Source organism: Epinephelus lanceolatus, chromosome 16, assembly GCF_041903045.1.
Source record: "Epinephelus lanceolatus isolate andai-2023 chromosome 16, ASM4190304v1, whole genome shotgun sequence".
Classification (NCBI taxonomy): domain Eukaryota; kingdom Metazoa; phylum Chordata; class Actinopteri; order Perciformes; family Serranidae; genus Epinephelus; species Epinephelus lanceolatus.
Window position 1 is genome coordinate 35362568 of NC_135749.1, and position 17772 is coordinate 35380339.

Sequence of the window (17772 nt, forward strand, 5' to 3'; positions counted from 1 at the left end):
AGGCTTGTAACCTTTTGTGTGTAGTCGGGGGTCTAAGAGTTGTCAGCATTTCCACTACAGACACACTCTCCATATCAGATGGTTTCATTTAAATTATGATTTAAGGCCCAGGAGGTCAAATTATTATTATTTTGTTCTTTCCTCTTCCTGTCATATTAATCATGTCATGACCTGACAGATTTATCCGGTGACCCTTTGCAGGAGCCTGAGCTGAACTCAAGTTTAGCAACCTCATTAGAAACTGCTGAGGAGAGAACTTTTATTCTTTATAGTCTATTTTTAATACTATACTAATACTAAGATTTAATACATTTTGCCTTTAATGCCAACTCTGCCTGCGATAACACCTCTGTCTCCTTACAGTCTTCCATGACCTCCACATGTAGTATTTAGGGGATTTTAAGGACTTTTAGTCCGGACAGCACAAGTTTAAACCAGTTTTAAATCTTAAAGCTGAGTTAATGACAGAGCGACAGCCCTGTAAGCCCTGTGGTGGAATTAACTGTGTTTGTGTTCATACTCACCAACTAAACTGCCGACCAGGACACACTGTAGAAATATGAAAAACCTGAAAAAAATCACAAGACTCATGAGAAAAACAACCAAACACTCCTGCTGCTTCTTTTCATAGTCAGTCATACAAATGTCACAACAGATAAATAAGATTTTATAGGAGAATAAACAGCAGACGGAAGTTAAGTTTATTCATCATAAGGGACTGTACTTTACTCAGCAGAGTAGGGGGGCAGCTTGGGGTGTGACTTCAGTTTCTTCTTTTATATTATGACACTTTCTGCTGCTACAAATAAGTTTCGCTGAGCCTCCCTGAGTGACAGGAGGAAAATGCAGGACCGTCCCTCAACCACAAATGAGCATAATTCACAATATCTGGCTAGCAACCATTTAAAGTTGAATGTCTCTCCCCTACGCCAAATCAAAAAACATAACGCCCTCTGCTGTGCTTAAAAAAATATTTTAAGTGCCTCCCCATTTTTGCACCACCCCTCCCGTCTAATAAATAATGAACAGTCCCTAAAGATAAAAGTTTAAGCGATCATACATTTCATTGGTAACAATTTTTTTTCCTTCTGCAGGTGTGAAGACATTTTATTTATTTTAATAAATAATAATCATAATAATCATATTTTCATCTTATTGAAACAAATATTTGTTGAGGGGTGTTCCACTAATGCAGGGTGGGGTATATATATATATATATATATATACATATATATATATATATACACACACATATATACATATATGTCATAATAACTTTGGATATGTCTTTTTTAAAACACAAAAGTATGTTTATTAACTCAGGTGACACCATGTCATGTTTGAACAGAACTGACTTCATACTGAATAAAGAAACAGGCCTGTGTTTAGTTTTATCATTTATTGTTGCTGTTGTTATTATGTTGTAATATGAAGTTGAACTGGCATCACCGCCCTTAATGAGTATCAGTGTGAACCTTGTCTCATTTAAGTAAGTTTCGTTTCTAGAGACTTGTTGGTTTTCTGAAAATCGAAACAGCTGCGGGGTTTTATCACCTGCGGTCTGCAGGTCCTGAATCTGAATCCTGACGCTGATGCTTTAATTTTGCAGATATATTGTAATTCTGCAGCCTGTCAACTTAATTGCTGCCATATTTCATTTTAAAAAGGGTTAGGATTATTCTGCAAAGATATATGGGAAATAATAATAATAAAAAAAAAGTAAATACTCAAACTCACTATAATGGAAGCTTTTAGTTTCAAAATAAAGTGTCAGGTTTCTTACCATAGTCGCCTTCGGACGTTTTTCATGATGTTCGCTGATGGGTAACTTAGTTCAGTCCTCTCCTCTTTCCTCCGAAGGAAGGTTTTTAAGGTGTGCTAACACTCTGCTGAGATCAAACCTTGTCAGCTCAGCCCTGTAAGTTTCGATTTCCGGTATGCGATGTAACCTACAAAATAAAAGGACCTGTTTTATTTTTATTTATTTATTTATTTTTATCTGGGCTCCAAGCAAGCTGACGGATGAAATGAAAGAGTTAGAGCTTAGCTGTCAGGCTTCAGGGTAGAACAATGGGGACTTTATTTCTTTTCATTATTTTACTGAAACTTGTTTTACTAATATTATTTTTTATCATAACTTCACTTTTATTATTTATTGGGGGGTGGGGGGTTTAATCATATTTTCATTACCTTTTTTTGTAAAGCACTTTGTTTCGTTTTTTAAAAGTGCTATTTTGTTTTATGGCAGAGCCAAATCAATACTTCTATTATTAATATCAATAATATTATTATAATCATTATGCTTATGGTTATGATTAATAATAATAATAATAATAATTGTGTTTTTCAACATTATTCTATTAAATATTTAAGTTTTTGCAAATATTAATTAAGCAATTGGGGACAATTATCCATGAATAACCATGGCATATAAAAAAAAGTTGAAATAAAGTAAAATCAAATCAAATTAAATTAAATTAAATTAAATTAAAATAAATTCACAGGATATTAACTTGTTTATAATCCTGTGAAAACTATGTGTTGAGTCAACAAGATCTTTTGTTCCCACGACATTAAAAAAAAACTCCACTGCGGTTGTTGTGCTTTTATTTTGAAAAAATACCCGGTTATATGACGTGCGCAGATATAACTTAACGGATCTCCACAGAAACGAAACCTAAAGTCTGCAGCTTCATCTGTTACAGACTGGGGGGTGTGTTTAGGTTTACAATCAGGCGTGTGTGTGTGTGTGTGTTTAGTGGAACATTTTGATTCTTCCGTTTTCTGCCCCTGTAATGGTGTTGGTGGTCTCTTCTGTGTGTATGTCTGTCCTGCTGCATAATAAAGTCCCTGCTTACTTCCTCCCACTAAAATAACTGTGTTAACTTGTTGAGCTGATCAGTCCTCCTGCTCCTGCAGCTCGTGTACAACACCTGGAGAATATTTCTTCCTGAATGATGGCAAGTGTCACGTGGATCCTCACTTTAATTTGTAAGTTGATGCTTGTTTTTTTTTTTTTTAATTATTTGCTGTTTTAAATGCAGACAGGACTTGGATTTCAAATTCAAGGGTGTGTCAGACTTCCAAGGTACAATGTGCAGAAATTTAAGATAAGGCTTGATTTAGAAGCATTATATGTTGTGGCTTGTTTTGGTGGCTGTGGTGAAGACACACTTTCTAAAAATACCAAAACTAAAGTGAAAGAAATCAAGCTGACAGGTCTGAGCTGAACATCTGTGACCTTTTTCTCTCCTCTGGGGTTCAGAGGGCACACCCATATGTTTCTGTTGTACAGCCTGGTTCGTGCAAACTGATGTTTTAGGCTCAGTTGGATCTGAGGTGTGTTAGGAAGCAAAATGTTCCCAATTTTTAGCCTAGTTTAGATGCTGACTCCCTGAGTTCACTGGGTTTTGTATGCAATTTGAGGTGATTATCAAATGTCAGTGCTTTTTTGGTGCCAACTGAAATGTGTCCTATACTAAAACTGTTAAAAAGGTCAAAAAAATGATATTTCACAATAAAAAAAAAAAGTAGAAGGAAATGTCAGAGAAAATAAAGCTGATTTTGTGCACCCCAAAAAAGAAAAAAAATGGTCCTTTAATCATTGTGCAATGACTCAGATTCATCTCCAAGTTGGGAACCACCAGTCTATGATTTAGTTGTATGCTGTTGCATTAAGATTTCCCATCACTGGAACTAAGAAGCCCAAACCAGGAACAACAGCCCCATACCAACAGTACACTCATTATCATTGGCAATCACTCAAAGTTGAGTATGAGTCAGTCATTACTGTGGGTCTTCAAATGGCCGAAGAGGCTAATTCTGGAACCAAAGCTTTTATTGCAGTGCGGGCATGCTGCTGCTTGATTCTAGCAGTCTGTTGGAGATTATAATCAAGGAGTATGGCTCCTTTATGTGAACCGTTTCTCCATTTCTTCTGATTTGACCAAGGTCTGTCCATGTTGAGCTGTTTATGTGGAGCTTTGTTAGGTTGATCCGGATGTTGCAACCTAATCGCTAGAAGAAGAAAAAATGTTGGCATTGTACGCCTCTGCAAAACACGGATACATTAAATTTGCATGTCATTATATCGTAGAAATGTTGAAACTTTACATAGAAATGTCTTGGTAATGGTCAGGAAAAGATCATGTTTCAGCATAAAATACCCAGTTTTCAATCCCTGCTGGAAAAACAGCAATGTCTCTGGAAAAAACAACCACTTCTTGTGCCACTATCCCAGCAGGAAATGCACCAACATGTCACTACAAGGCACCCACATTTGGTGCCTGATTAGCTGCTGGAGACACAGCAATGACTCACTAAAGAAAGCGGTCTGCATCTTGTCAGGCGTCTTGTCCAGGTGTCATGGCGTCTGCCGCTCCCTCCAACTCCAGATGTCAAAACCAGCCTAAGGCTACTTTATACTTTAAATAGATACGTCCCTTTCAAACTTCGTAAATAAAAATGCCCTCATACTGCCATGCGTCCTTTATGATGGCATAGAGACAGCCAATAGATGGCACTAGAGGCAAGAGTCCAAAGTTGTCACACAACACCAAACAAAGCGACAGTAGAGGAGGTCACAATATTGTACCTTTTAACTGGGGCAGACAAATTTGCACTGCTTAATTCCCGTATTTTGCACTGCGTCCATCGCGCTGCCTGGTGGGACTTTGTGTCCAATCACATCTTTACATTGACTTTACATGTAATTCACTCGCGTGAACTGTTTTATTTGTGCCTGGTGTGAACACAACATTAGTCAACATTACAACGGTTTAAATTGAGTGCTGCAGGAATAAGTCCAAAACCTGGAAATGAGTTATCATTGTTGATCTTCTGTTTCCATCTTAATACAAGCTTAAGAGATTTTCACGTTTTGTTCTACAGCATAAAATACATTAGTCAATACCCCACTTGTGAGTTTTATGTGTCTTAAAACAGGCAGTTGTCAACAAGTGGCTAAATGAGACTATGGAGCATCATGTCAAACACTACCTTATAGCCTTGTGGCAATGTCGAAGTCAGCGACCACGGTGTAGTTAGTTTATAGCCTAACGTTGGCCTTATACTTCTGGCAATTGCATTTACGCTTCAAAATTGTAAGGTGGCGTTCTTTTGTGAAGATTATCTGGCTTTTGCGAGGGAACCAGGGCGAAGATGACTTCCAGGTTGGCCTACAGAAAAACATCCTCCCTGCAGCACTCAGGGACACAGTGCACAGCATGAAATATGTTCTCCCGATGATTAGTACATCTTAAATAAAAGGCTACATTGTCCATGATAAATATCAAGTATTCAGTTGCAGGCCTAGCATCAGCCTCCTCTTACTCCAGCCTGACCTGTCCTTCTCACCTGTTTGCTCTCCTAAGGTGTTGCGGGATGTTACCTGTCTTCAGCCTCACCTGTTCTCCGCTCAGCCCTGGTGGTCCAGGCAGGGCAGAACGTCTCTCTCAACTGTAATCTGACGTCCAGCGTGGAGATCACCTGGTACTTTCTGCGCTCAGATCAGCTGCTGCCTCTTCTGACAGTTAAATCAAGTAAACTGAAAGCTGTTACAGTCACCTTTCACACTGCAGATGTCAGTCATGTTTACTACATGGGTGACATGGAGAGGGGACCCATCAGTCTGGAGATCCTGGAGGTGGAGGAGGTGGACGCTGGGCTGTATTTCTGCACCAGCCAGGTTGCAGGAGCTGTTTTTGTTGACAGAGGAATTCGTCTGGTTGTTAACGGTAAGATAATATTTAGTCAGATATCTGTTGTACAGCTGTAGTTAGACAGTTTTATCTCTGAGGTGTTTGTTAAAGGTGAAAATAGGCTCTCTTTAGATAAACGACGATGGTTGAAAACAGTAGCAAGTTTTATTCTTGGGTATTTTAAACTAATTTTTAAGATAAATACAAAAAAAAATCAGGATTAGTGCTTCTGAAGACTAACGCTGGGCTCACACTGAACGCTGAAGTGATGCAAACTACTCTTATGGTATGTGTCCACAGGGGCGTTTTTAGACATGAGAGTTTGCGCCACTTACCAGCATTAGACGCTCATTGAATGTACCACTCGGCGTGTGGGCTGTCTGCTCCCAGATTTCACAGAGATATGTTTCTGAAAACATCTGAAGTGAGAAGTAAGCCATGCAGTTGCTGAATCTTGTTTTCAGTTTAGAGAAACAATTGTTACTTTAAAAGTTTTTCAAGACTTTCTAGAGTTTGCAAATCACACTAGATGCTTCTGATTTGCATAAAGTAGCCTAGATTCAACTTCACGCAAATGAGGAAAAGATGCTTCATCTCTAAAAACGCAACGTGGCGCTACCACAATGCACTGCACGGCTGTTTGCATAGACAATAAATGGGTAGCATGGAAATGATAGATCCTGTGGACACATCCCTTTAACCAGGTTACTTTCCAAAAGAAAGAGTAGAAGAAGAAAGAATAAATCGTGCCTACATCTGTTGATTCAGCAGAGATAACATTTATTAAGAGAATAGTTGATCCACATGAAGATAGTTTTGCAAGCAATACAGAATGCCTGAATACCTAACTACATTAAATTCAATATATTTTAAATTGCTGCCTGAATTTTGTGTTTTCCTTTACAAATATAAGGACATTACTACCAGATATTGGTGCATAAAATTTCCCCAGAATGCAGGAAGTAAAGTGTCTGAGGCTCAAAACTTCAAGGGATGACTCCCTGACTTCCTGCTTCATATGTGTCCCCCCCAATGTTGAAGAAATACCTAGGCCTCTACATCCATGCAGGGATTGAAAATAAAATGTCAAAATGAAACAGGGAAAATATGAAAATTTCAAGGTGGCTTCTGTATCCTTCTACATCTACAACATCATATTTCGTATTTCTGGAAACGTTGGGACCTCCACTAATGATCTGTGGGTTTGAACAATACTTGAACAAATATGGACTCAGTGTCATGCCCATGACATTTTAAGAGGTTAAGGTGAATCATTATGACAAACTCATTAATGTAGATGTTATCCAAGCAAAAACAAACTCATTAATCACAAAAACAAATTATAAATTTGAAATAGTGAGAAGGTGAAGGTGTATAAAGTGCTGATCCGCTGAGGTAAAGTCATGGTGACATTTCTGTGGAAAGCAGTAGCTTCAGTGGTGTTGGGTTTCCAGGAAATAGGGTTTTCAACAGTGGTTAGTTTGATGTTAAGGTTGGCTGATGAAGTGAGCAGCCATCATTTCCTTTAGTTTAGAATATTGCTCATTGGTAACATAAAATATATATATATATATAATTACAATTATAATTACAAAATATAAGGTCACAATGTTCTCATTATGATTTGGCATTTTCAGTTTGGGAGTAGCAGACTTCATTCATCGAGCTGCTGCTTTTTATTTCTCAACCCAGTCACCAGAAAAAATGTTGGCACATACATTGGCATGTTTGTTGTGTGTACATTGAAACTTTTTGTCAAAACTTTACATTGTCTTAAAATACCCAGTTTAGGGGGCACAATTCCAGCAGGAAAACCAGAAAAGTCTTGACAAAAAACAGCAGATTTTCACGCCTAAAAACCTGCAGGAAATGTAGCAATGGCTCACAAAAGCACAACCTGTTTTGTTGGTCTCGAACAGCAGTCTGCAGCTCGGCAGGCATCTTGCCTAAATGTCACATTATCCACCATCCCTTCCACCTCCAGATGACAAAGTCAGCTCATATACTGCGTCACTTTAAAACGTTGATATGATGCACATGAAACCCGCAAAACGTATTTGTGGTTTGCAGAAATGTACAATGCCAACATTTATTCTGGTGACTGATCTGTATTTCTGCATGTTTCACATGACGTGTGGAAGACCTACAGGTGCATGAAAACAGCCTTTGGCTCCATGCAAAATTTTTCATTTGTTTACATCTCTTGAAAAGAAATTCAGATTTTCAGTTTCCCTGTGGCTCAAATGAAGATCGTGAGTATTAAAGTCATATAAGAAGCAGCTCCTCACTTCACCCTGGTGGTGTTTGGGATTTTTTCAAGTCGATACAAACAGTTACATTTCCGAAATATTGAATGTCTGAGTTCTTAAGGAATCAATCAATCAGTCTGTTCACTGTTCCTGTGCTTTGTGTTTCCAGGAGTTGACGGGGAGTCAGCCAGGCAGCCATGTTGGAGTCTTGGGATCTGTATTCTTCCAGCTTTACTCGTCCTCTGCCTCATCTTCATCGTTGGATTTTCCCTTTTCTCAGGTGTGTGGTTGTTGTGTGGGTGTGTGGGTGTGTTTGCTATCTTTGACATTGAAAGAGAGGACAGGTTTGGAAAGTGAGGACAGTGTTTCCACCCAGTGGTGGAAAGTACTCATTACATGCACTCAATACTGTTCTTTAAGCATCATTTTAAGGTACTTGTACTCTCCTCGGGTAAATCCATGTTAAGTTACCTTATACTTCTACTCTGCCACAATTATCCGACAGCTTTGTTACCAGTTACTCTGCAGATTCAAATTATAAATAGAAAATAAATATGATATTTTTGTATTAAAAATTAACTCCACCTTTACCAACTGCTGCAACATTCAAGTGATGAACACATTAATGCATCAATGAATATAATCCAATAATATAATAGACATTATTCTGAAAGGGTACTTTTACTTTTGGTACTTTGGTACAAGGGCACAGGTTTGCATATGGATGGCAAGGACAAATCCCTATCAATATTTTAGTGGGTTCTGTCTGTCTGACAGTCTGAAGAGAATACTACATTATCAGTAGAACAACAACATCATGCACAGCAGAGTATAGGGCAGGTAGGTTGTTTTTCTTGAAGCATTATGTTATTATTTTCATTAACTTTACAGTTTATTTTCGTAATATTACAATTTTTGTTCAAAGTATTATAACTTTATTCTCAGAGAACACAGATAGTGGAATATATTTTGAATGTGCAGAAAGTTTTGAACATGAGCAAAAATCTTGCTGAAACACATCTGAGTTATTGTAGTCCACGGGTTTATGAATGAATTAAAATGAATGAATTTATCACTGATGTGAAGAGGTGCCACATGCACATTTAAAGAGGTTACTTCACCAAACAAGGAGGAGGATGGAAAAGTAAACTGTGCCTTCATGTTTGTGTTGACTCAGCAGGGAAAACATTAGATGAGAGAAGTTGATGAACAGGAGAATAAATATTAAAACCAATACAAAATGTCTGAGAGCCTTAATTTATTAAAGTCCATATTTTTATATTTTGAATTGTCACTTATCTCCTGAACTTTGTGTTTTTCTTTACATAAATAAAGACATTTTAATCATAAATTGGTCCATAAAACTTCACCAGAATGCAGGAAATTAAGTGTTGGACTCTCATATGTGTCTCCACCACTGTAGAAATGAAACCCACGCCCTTGATTCCAATACTTCTTTAAAAGTAACCTACTGAAGTAAAAGTTCTCAGCACTTCTCCCGTTATTGCTTTCACCATGTTGTCTAAGCACATACTGTAAATGCTCTAAAAATTCTACTGAAAAAAAGTACAAATCAAGTTAAGTAAGTATCATCGACAACAAAAATAACCTTTAGATTTGTGAAGTTTTAAAATGTTACATTGGTGATATTCCACTGCACGCCTTGAATTACAGTATCTACACAAACAGACTCATAATTAGGGATAAATGATACTGGATTTTTGCAGATATCGGATATGCCAATATTTTTCAACTCGTTTTGGCCAATTGCGGATATATGCATGCATTTTCTTCTTCGCTTAATTCCAGAAAACACCAAGTCTCTGTTGTAGTAAAATTAACATGTGTGATGTGGACATCAAATCTAATTCTTTCAAAATGTCCAAATTCACTGGGCAAAATAATAAAAACAATTTCAACTGCCCTGCCTTGAGAGGAAAGTGAAAAAAAAAAACAAAAAAAAAAAACTTTTTTTGTAGGAAATGTCGGCCAAAACCAGATTTATCTTCTTCATAGCAGGCTGTATTATGCACGTGCTTGCAGGCAATACAGAGGAGACGGTGCATCAGCCTCAAAACACCACAAAAAACATGAATCCGTTTTTGTGCCCAATATGAAATACAATTCTGCGGGTGTGCCACTGCACAGCTCCATCATGTTATACAGTGGACATTTGTAGTTAAGGTAAAACGTGTTGTTAACGCTGCATTTGGCTGAACTTTTATTGCCTTTTTTATTGTGCACTTTGAGCTTCATTTGCTTTCTCACTCTCACAACAACCTGATTAAGCCTGAAAGTTAATCCTCTACGTAGGACGTGACCTCAGGTTTTGGTTTTGGGAGGCTCAAACCCAGGGTGTGGGAGCCCTTCTGTGCAGAGTTTGCATGTTCTCCCCTTGTCAGTGTGGGTTTTCCCCAGGTACTCCAGCTTCCTCCCACAATCCAGAGAAACGTAGGTTAATTGGTGACTCTAAATTGTCCGTAGGTGTGAATATGAGTGTGAATGTTTGTCTGTCTCTATGTGTCAGCCCTGCGATAGTCTGGCGACCTGTCCAGGGTGTACCCTGCCTCTCGCCCGATGTCAGCTGGGATAGGCTCCAGCCCCCCCGCGACCCTCAAGAGGATAAAACTGTAAAATTCATCCCACTTTAACAGACTTGGCTCTCCTTGAGACAATCCTGACAAAAACTAGAGCCTGATATGTCAGCAGAAATGTTTCTTTTGGGCCAATGCCGATATTTTACTTCAAAGCCTTTATCTGCTGATACCATGGACGTGCCGGTATTATCTTGCATCCCTAATCATAGTGTATATTTAATAGTGTTAGTGTACTTTGGATATGTGATGCATAGTTCTTCACAACAAAAGTATATAGTACGGAGATGATATTGATATTATCTTATTAAATATAACAATAAGACATCAAAGAGCTTCCGCACAACAGGATCGTTTCACATTATTTAATTACAAAGAAAACAGAAGAGATCCCAGTTCAATTATCTGTGCATGCTTCACACTAAGTAATTGTAATCATTTTGGGTGGATGAACTACAAAAATAGGAAATTAAGGATACAGTGTATGCGACAAATTACAAAATTACTATTTCAGTAAACCACAATGATGGAACAAATAACAGTATCGTCATGCAGCAAAACAACATTTTTAATGCAAGGCCGAATCATCTGAGGTTCTCTCCCGATCTTCTATGCAGCTTTACATGTTTAATGACCTGAGATCTGTAATTGTAGAATAATAAAACCACTTTTGGTTTGAAAAGACATGAATTCAACAGTTTGTCAATCAACCTAATTCATTTATAGTCATTTTGTTTAATTACAATCAATTCTTTGAAAACTAGAATAATTCGATTCAAGAGTTTGCTTGTTGTGCAAAACTTTTATTTTTGCATGACAGAAAGAAGCAATCACATGGTTCAGCACTAGATGGCAGCATAAATCAACCTTGTTCCCACAGTCTCACCTTACGCTTACCACCTCATGTAGAGAGTTCAACTGATTTATAATGAGTTGCTTGTTTATTTTATTTTCTGGTAGTTACACCCATCAGCTGAGGATACTGTAGGTCAGCAGAAGGTCCCTAATACAGTAGGTCAGTAAAGTAGAATATGGTTGTCATTTGAGCAGGAAAAGCAACATTATTTTTGATCAAATGTAAGTCAAAAGGCAGTACTGGTTTGTTGGTTACCTCCAAGCAAACACACAGGAACTCTGTGAGTCTTTTCGTCTTTTTCGGCGAGGTTTTATTGTTGATAATCAGGAACAATTCAGGTTGAATTCATTTCCCAGACAACTCTGAAGATGTGAAAGTTTCCTCACGCCTGCATCAGCAGCAGTCCGTACGGTCGGATGGACTCCTGCACGATGGCCCTCGTCTGGACGTCATTGTATTCTTTGGGGATGTAGACCAACCAGATGTCCTCCCTCTGGCACTTCTGCCTCTTCTCTGGGTTGATGCGGTTCTGGAGAACCACTTTGTACGTCTTTCCGTCCACTTTGGACTTGAACTTCTTGCAGTACTTCTCCGCAGTCTTTATGTCTGGCGTGGAGTACACCCCTCTGCCCCTCGTCTCCCCAGTGACCAGAGAGGCGGCAGCGGCATCCAGAAACTTTGGCTCGTCGTTGGGGCTTCCGCCGTGGGTCAGGATGATGCCGAGGGAGCCGTCCATGTTCTGTCCGTGGTAGGAGACGGGCCAGGCGTCCTTTCCCGTCCCAAGCCAGACATCCCCGCCATCATACTTCTGCATGACCCGCAGGGCGACCCGGTTCCACCCACAGGGACGAATGTACGGCTCGTTACCACGCAGAAACTTTTTGTTGCCATCCTGGAGGTGGAAAGAGGGGTAAACAGAGTCAGAGGGGAAATACTAATATGCTTCATGCTAATCACAATATTTGCTGCATCCACTGACCCCCTCTGTCGCACCAGCCTGTCCTCATTCCCAGGTCAAATATGGACACTTTGTCAGGCCCCTCGGTGTCTGATAGCGATGCACAGGACACTCTTTTAGTGTGTCTAGGGCCTATGTGACGCACCGCTGAAATACTTGCTTAATGTTGTGAAATGGTCGTGGTTAGGTTGAGGCAACAAAAGAACTAAGTTCAGTTTAGATAGAAGATCAACGATATTTTGTCATGATCCTGGTTTATGTTTATATCCTGTTATCTGGTGGACTTGTGTATCTTGTTCATGTTTAATGCGTTTCCTGTTTTATTTGTAGATTCTCTCCTCATGTGTCGTGCCTAGTTTTACTTCCTGTCTCTGTGTGTTTTCCCGCCGATTTCTATCACACCTGTCTTCATTAGTCTCGTTAGTCCTTCCCTGTTCGCAGAGTCTTCCCCTCACACCCGTTTTGTATTCGTCTTCCCTGCTCTACCGTAGTGTTCCCCTCCACACCCTTACCAATCCCCATTTCCCTCCTTTCCCTCCCTGATGATGGCTTTTGGTGCACACTGTGGACGCGCTTCCCTCGGGTTGAACATACTCAGAGTTGATTGAACTAATTCTGATCAGCTGTTCTGGAACCGAAAACTCAGTTTCCCAGCTCAGGCTCAGTCAGAGATCGGGATTAGGCTCAGGGTTTGTTGAGCCTGACTTCTGAAATAGGGCCCTGTTCTTTTGTGTTCTGTTTTCAGTTTCTTTTCTGAGTTCATCCCTGTGTTCCCCATGCCTCCCTGGTTTGTTTCATTTTAGCTTTGGTTCTTCTTTCTTTTGGACTCTGAGTTACCTGCCTGTTTTGGATGTGTGTTTTTTATCAGCTTCATTAAAGCTTACTTTTTGTTTTAACCTTGAACCTGCCAGCTCCTCTGCTTTTGGGTCCTTCCTGAGCTGATATGACATATTTTAGCAAAGCAACTGTTTCTACAGTGATTTCATACCAAGCATGTGATCAGATAATGTATAAATCGTAATATTATTAAAACATACTAGATGCACTAGATAGCAAATTCACACCCTTCCTTTTTCACAAATACATTAACTACACCTACATAGTTAGCAAATTAGATTGATGGAAGTTGCAAAAATACTAAACCTAATCTAATTCAGAGTATAAGTGAGGGTAGCAGACCCCCATAGACTCAAACTGATTCCCAAGGCCAGTAACGTAGTGGGGGTGGAGCTGGACTCTGGTGGCAGTGTCAGAGACGAGGATGCTGTCTTGGATGAGTGTCATCTTGGACAATGTCTGCAATCCACTCCACAATGTGCTGCTCAAACACAGGAGCACATTCAGTGACAGACTCATTCCCTTAAGATGCACCACAGAGCGCCACAGGAAGTCATTCCTGCCTGTGGCCATAATCCTGTACAGCTCCTCCCTCAGAGTGTCAGTCGCTCTGAGTCAGTAGACTGGCATCTGGACTTTCTTCACCTACTGCACATATAATTCCTAATTATCAGTTTCTTTCAGTCAAGTGAAGACAGGATTGCTTTACATTGGAGTTGGTTAAAAGCCTTATGTGTGTCATAAAGATGCTAAAGGGTGGCTTTGGTGTTGTTATTGCATGCTGAGGGGCATTGCACAGTGTCTGTATTTAACCCCCTGGGAATGAGAATGGGCTGGTCACACACACTTCCTCCCTCGATCACTCTATCACTCACTCATTTCAGTACAGTGTATTCTAACATCACCTTTGACATTTTGCCCAAACAAAAGAGAATAACATCCAAATAAGTGATTACAATATAAATACTATATTAATGTCATCATGTTATTTGTCTCAATCCATTCATGAACTGTTATTCTTCCCATTATACTACAGCTGAGTAGAAACTGTAAGGAATAGGTAGGAGTTGTGTCAGGTGTGTCTTACCTTTTTGTTGGTGAAGTCGTAGTCGTACTGAGGATGAAAGAAGTCCTGAGGGTTGATCTTTAATGTGGTTCTGAGGCTCTCCTCCGGCCCGGCAGTGGAGGGGCCTTCAGGGAGAGCCGGTGGGGAGCTGTACAAGTCCTGGTCATCTATGTCCTGCAGGGACAAAGTCCCTAAACTGGGGTATTCCAGCTCTTTAAAGCCCTCCTGCTTGTAGAACTCTTTGAGGGCCACAATGTTGACAAAGTCCTGTGGAGTGATGTGGGAGACTCCGCTGGTTGGCTCAATGTTACAGCCGGAGAGAGCAGACAGGGCCTCTAGACAGAGCTTAGTGTCTGGCATGCTGCTCACAGGAAGAGGAAGGCAAGAAAAAAGAACGTCTTTCTCTTACCTTAGAAAGAGAAGAGTGTCAAAACAGTCCTTTTCTCTTTTCTGAGTTTCCAGATTTGTTTTTGTTTTGAGGAAAAAGTAGGAAATAAAGAGGCAGGAGTCAATGTCTGTCTGCTGCTTCGACATAAACAACTGGTTCTGGTTTCACTTTCATGCTTTCACTTTCACTTACTGAGTCAGTCACTGTCACAGCCTGCTCCGCTCTGAGGGGCTGGGCCTCTGTTCACACATCAAAATGATCTCATAGATTCAAGAAGAGTTTCCAAATTATTTATATTTGATAACTTGCCTCAGAGTCGAGGAGATGTTGTTGAACCCCAGTGTGACTGAAACCAGACTGAAACAGAACATCAGCTGTTTGGCAGCTGGATTTCATACAGTCTTCCCACCTCATGCTCAGTTTCCCTTTTTCCTTTGTCTTCAGGTAAATCAGATGTTTGCTGCTGTAATCCAGAGAGAAGAAACACAAGTCAGAGGGTCACAGATGTCAGTGGGCAGTGAACGCATCACCAACTCTCCTTTTCTTTAAATATTTTCTTTCTTTCTTTCTTTCTTTCTTTCTTTCTTTCTTTCTGTCTTTTCATGTCAATATTTAACATTGAAGATAACCTTATAAATTATCACAATGATTTTCTTTCTTTCTTTCTTTCTTTCTTTCATCATTTATTTCTTTTCTCCCTTCCTTCCTCATAAATTATCAGTAATATTTTCTTTCTCACTTTTTCTTTCTTACTTGCTACCTCCCTTTCTTTCCCTCTATCTTCTGTAATTTCGCTCTTTCCTTCCTTCCTTCCTTCCTTCCTTCATTCATTCACTTATTCATTCATTCATTCCTTTCTCAGGACTCATCTTATTTTTCCTGCTGATTGTTGTCACATGTAGTGAGCGTGTGCACTGAGTTGTAGACCTCTTTATCTATATTGACTTAATGGTTTACATGTACCACAAAAAATACAGATTATGCCTTTAAACAACCTTAAACAGGAACACCACCTAAATGAGGAAGTCCAGTATGTTATTTCCATGGCCTAAGAAAGTTTAATCAGTATTTGTGAACATGAGCTACTCTATCTCACAGCCAGAAACCACAAAAGGAAGTCTCAAACTTGTGAAATCATAGGGTGTAAAGGCTGTTTTTTTCCTTTTATACCCAACTGAGCTTTTTGTAATGTTATCATTTGTGAAACAATAAATGTCCTCATATACTCACATTATTCCCCTGGGTGCTCTCAATAACATCTACAACATCTTTCACCATTTTGTATCTGTGGAGCAGCTAGAGACTTTATACACAATGATTTGGGTTTTAGCACTTTCTGGATTTGAAAGAGATTTGTTCTTGTTACTGATATTTTTGACTCTTAGACCAAATAATGTGCATGAATTAAAAAAAGAAATCAACAAAAACAAAACAAAATGTTGCGTGTTACTTTTAGGTTTTACAGAGGGGGAGGTTAATTCGTTTTCTGTGTCTGCAGGAAGTGGCTTTGCACTATTCCAGTCTGAAGCATGCACACAAGCCCCGCCCCTCCAGCCAAAGAGGGACAGGATTGGTGGAAAAGGATGTCACATACTCGGCAGTGGTCAGTCGCAAGAACCCACACGGATCACATGACCACAGATAGAACGGCTCCTTGTTTTTTTCCTGTTTTTAACAACAGGAGAAAAAAAAAAAAAAAAGTTCTCTGACTTTGAATGTGATTCATTTGAGATTTTATAAACGTGATGATTTATAAACGTGATGATTAAACAGTTACTGTTTTTAGTTTCTGGTCTTTAAATAAGTCAATAATTACTTTTTAAATACAAGTTTCTCTACACGACCTGTCTCTAAAGTGAATTTCAGGTACCTCCTCTGAACAAATATATATATATATATATATATATATATATATATATATATATATATATATAAAGACTGAAATTATTAATATGCTGGAGAAACAAAATCACCGTCCTCTCTGGACATCCTCTCTGCTTTTAACTGTGGTATTTTAAGTTATTTCACTGATCTTTTTTTTTCATAGTAAAATGCAACAGACTGTGTGAAATGTGTCGAAATTACGCTCTGCTTTCTTTCTTTTTATCTTTAGCCTCTTTACATTTTTTATACAGCGCTGCAGGATGAAAAGATGGACACTTCTCGTATAACAGAGAAATGCAAAAAGATTTAAATATCCAGATTGTAGAGGGACAATAGAGTCATGGTTTAAAACAGATTAATGAATGTTCTATTAATGTCAGAAATTGCCTTAATGCACTTCTCTGTGCGACAAGTGTCAATTTAATGAAGCCACTCTAACACACTGTTATATAATGTGTCCTAAGATTCAGAAGTACTGGTGCAACATTTTCCAAACAATTTCAGACATTCTTGATTCAAGAATTAAGCCTGAACCACAAACTATTATTTTTAATATTCCAGAGACATTTAACAACCTCACATCAGCTCAAAGATGACTTATCAACTATTTCCTTATGTCAGCTAAGAAATATTTGCTGATGTTGTTGAAGAGTAAAAACATCCCTATTGTAAATATGTGTCTTGATTATGTTGGTACTCTTGAGGTGTAGAGGATCAGATATATTAGAACTGAGCAGGTGAATTTATTTGACCCCATCTGGCAACCTTTCATTGTAATGCCATTTGCAGATTCTTGTTACAGATGTTTAAAGTGAGATCCTTTGACTTCAGATGCTTACGTCGGGTGGGTTGGCTGCTTCATTTTTTTCTATCGTGTTTTATTTTTTTTTATTATTTTTATATATTCTAAACGAAGACGGTGTCTGGATCAGTTTTGTAAATGCACAAATTATCTTTATTTTTTACCAATAATTTTTTTATTTGTATATATTTACTTATGATCTATGCACACTGACACCCCTCTCAATAAAAGTCTTTAATCAGTCATTTACATACACAAAAACCCACCACAGAAGAATGTCAGAATGTTAGTATGACACTGTCACTGCCAGATAAATGCACATAATGATAGAATGCACATAATGATAGAAAGCTTATTTGTACAAACCCTGTATGGATTTATATGTAGCATCCACTGTGATGTGTGTCTCACTGATGTTTTTATGTGTCTGTCAACAATT

General features: G+C 38.8%; 3 protein-coding genes across 4 annotated transcripts in view; 1 reads left to right on the top strand and 2 right to left on the bottom strand.

Moving 5' to 3' along the window:
* igldcp (Ig-like domain-containing protein) overlaps window positions 1–1929 on the bottom strand; it is a 7759-nt gene extending 5830 nt beyond the window's left edge. The window contains exons 1-2 of the mRNA XM_033638075.2: window positions 1784–1929; window positions 525–568 (exon numbers count right to left, since the gene is read on the bottom strand). Coding sequence (XP_033493966.1) covers window positions 525–568; window positions 1784–1809 — 70 coding nt within the window. The 5' untranslated portion in view covers window positions 1810–1929. The remainder of the gene's footprint in view (window positions 1–524; window positions 569–1783) is intronic.
* Window positions 1930–2718: 789 nt separating this feature from the next.
* Window positions 2719–17540, top strand: LOC144467440 (uncharacterized). 2 transcript variants are annotated; one of them, XM_078176026.1, is made up of 5 exons: window positions 2719–2991; window positions 5373–5735; window positions 8118–8228; window positions 15092–15153; window positions 16146–17540. In XM_078176026.1, exons 1-5 carry the CDS (start codon window positions 2955–2957, stop codon window positions 16290–16292), a joined length of 720 nt encoding a protein of 239 aa, XP_078032152.1. In that variant the 5' UTR covers window positions 2719–2954; the 3' UTR covers window positions 16293–17540. The 2 variants fall into 2 exon arrangements, with proteins under 2 accessions (XP_078032152.1, XP_078032153.1); XM_078176027.1 differs by lacking the exon at window positions 15092–15153.
* Window positions 10897–15145, bottom strand: LOC117263410 (uncharacterized). Its single transcript, XM_033636720.2, has 2 exons — window positions 14281–15145; window positions 10897–12290 (listed from the first exon to the last, which is right to left on the bottom strand). Exons 1-2 carry the CDS (start codon window positions 14617–14619, stop codon window positions 11781–11783), a joined length of 849 nt encoding a protein of 282 aa, XP_033492611.1. The 5' UTR covers window positions 14620–15145; the 3' UTR covers window positions 10897–11780.
* Window positions 17541–17772: the final 232 nt, after the last annotated feature.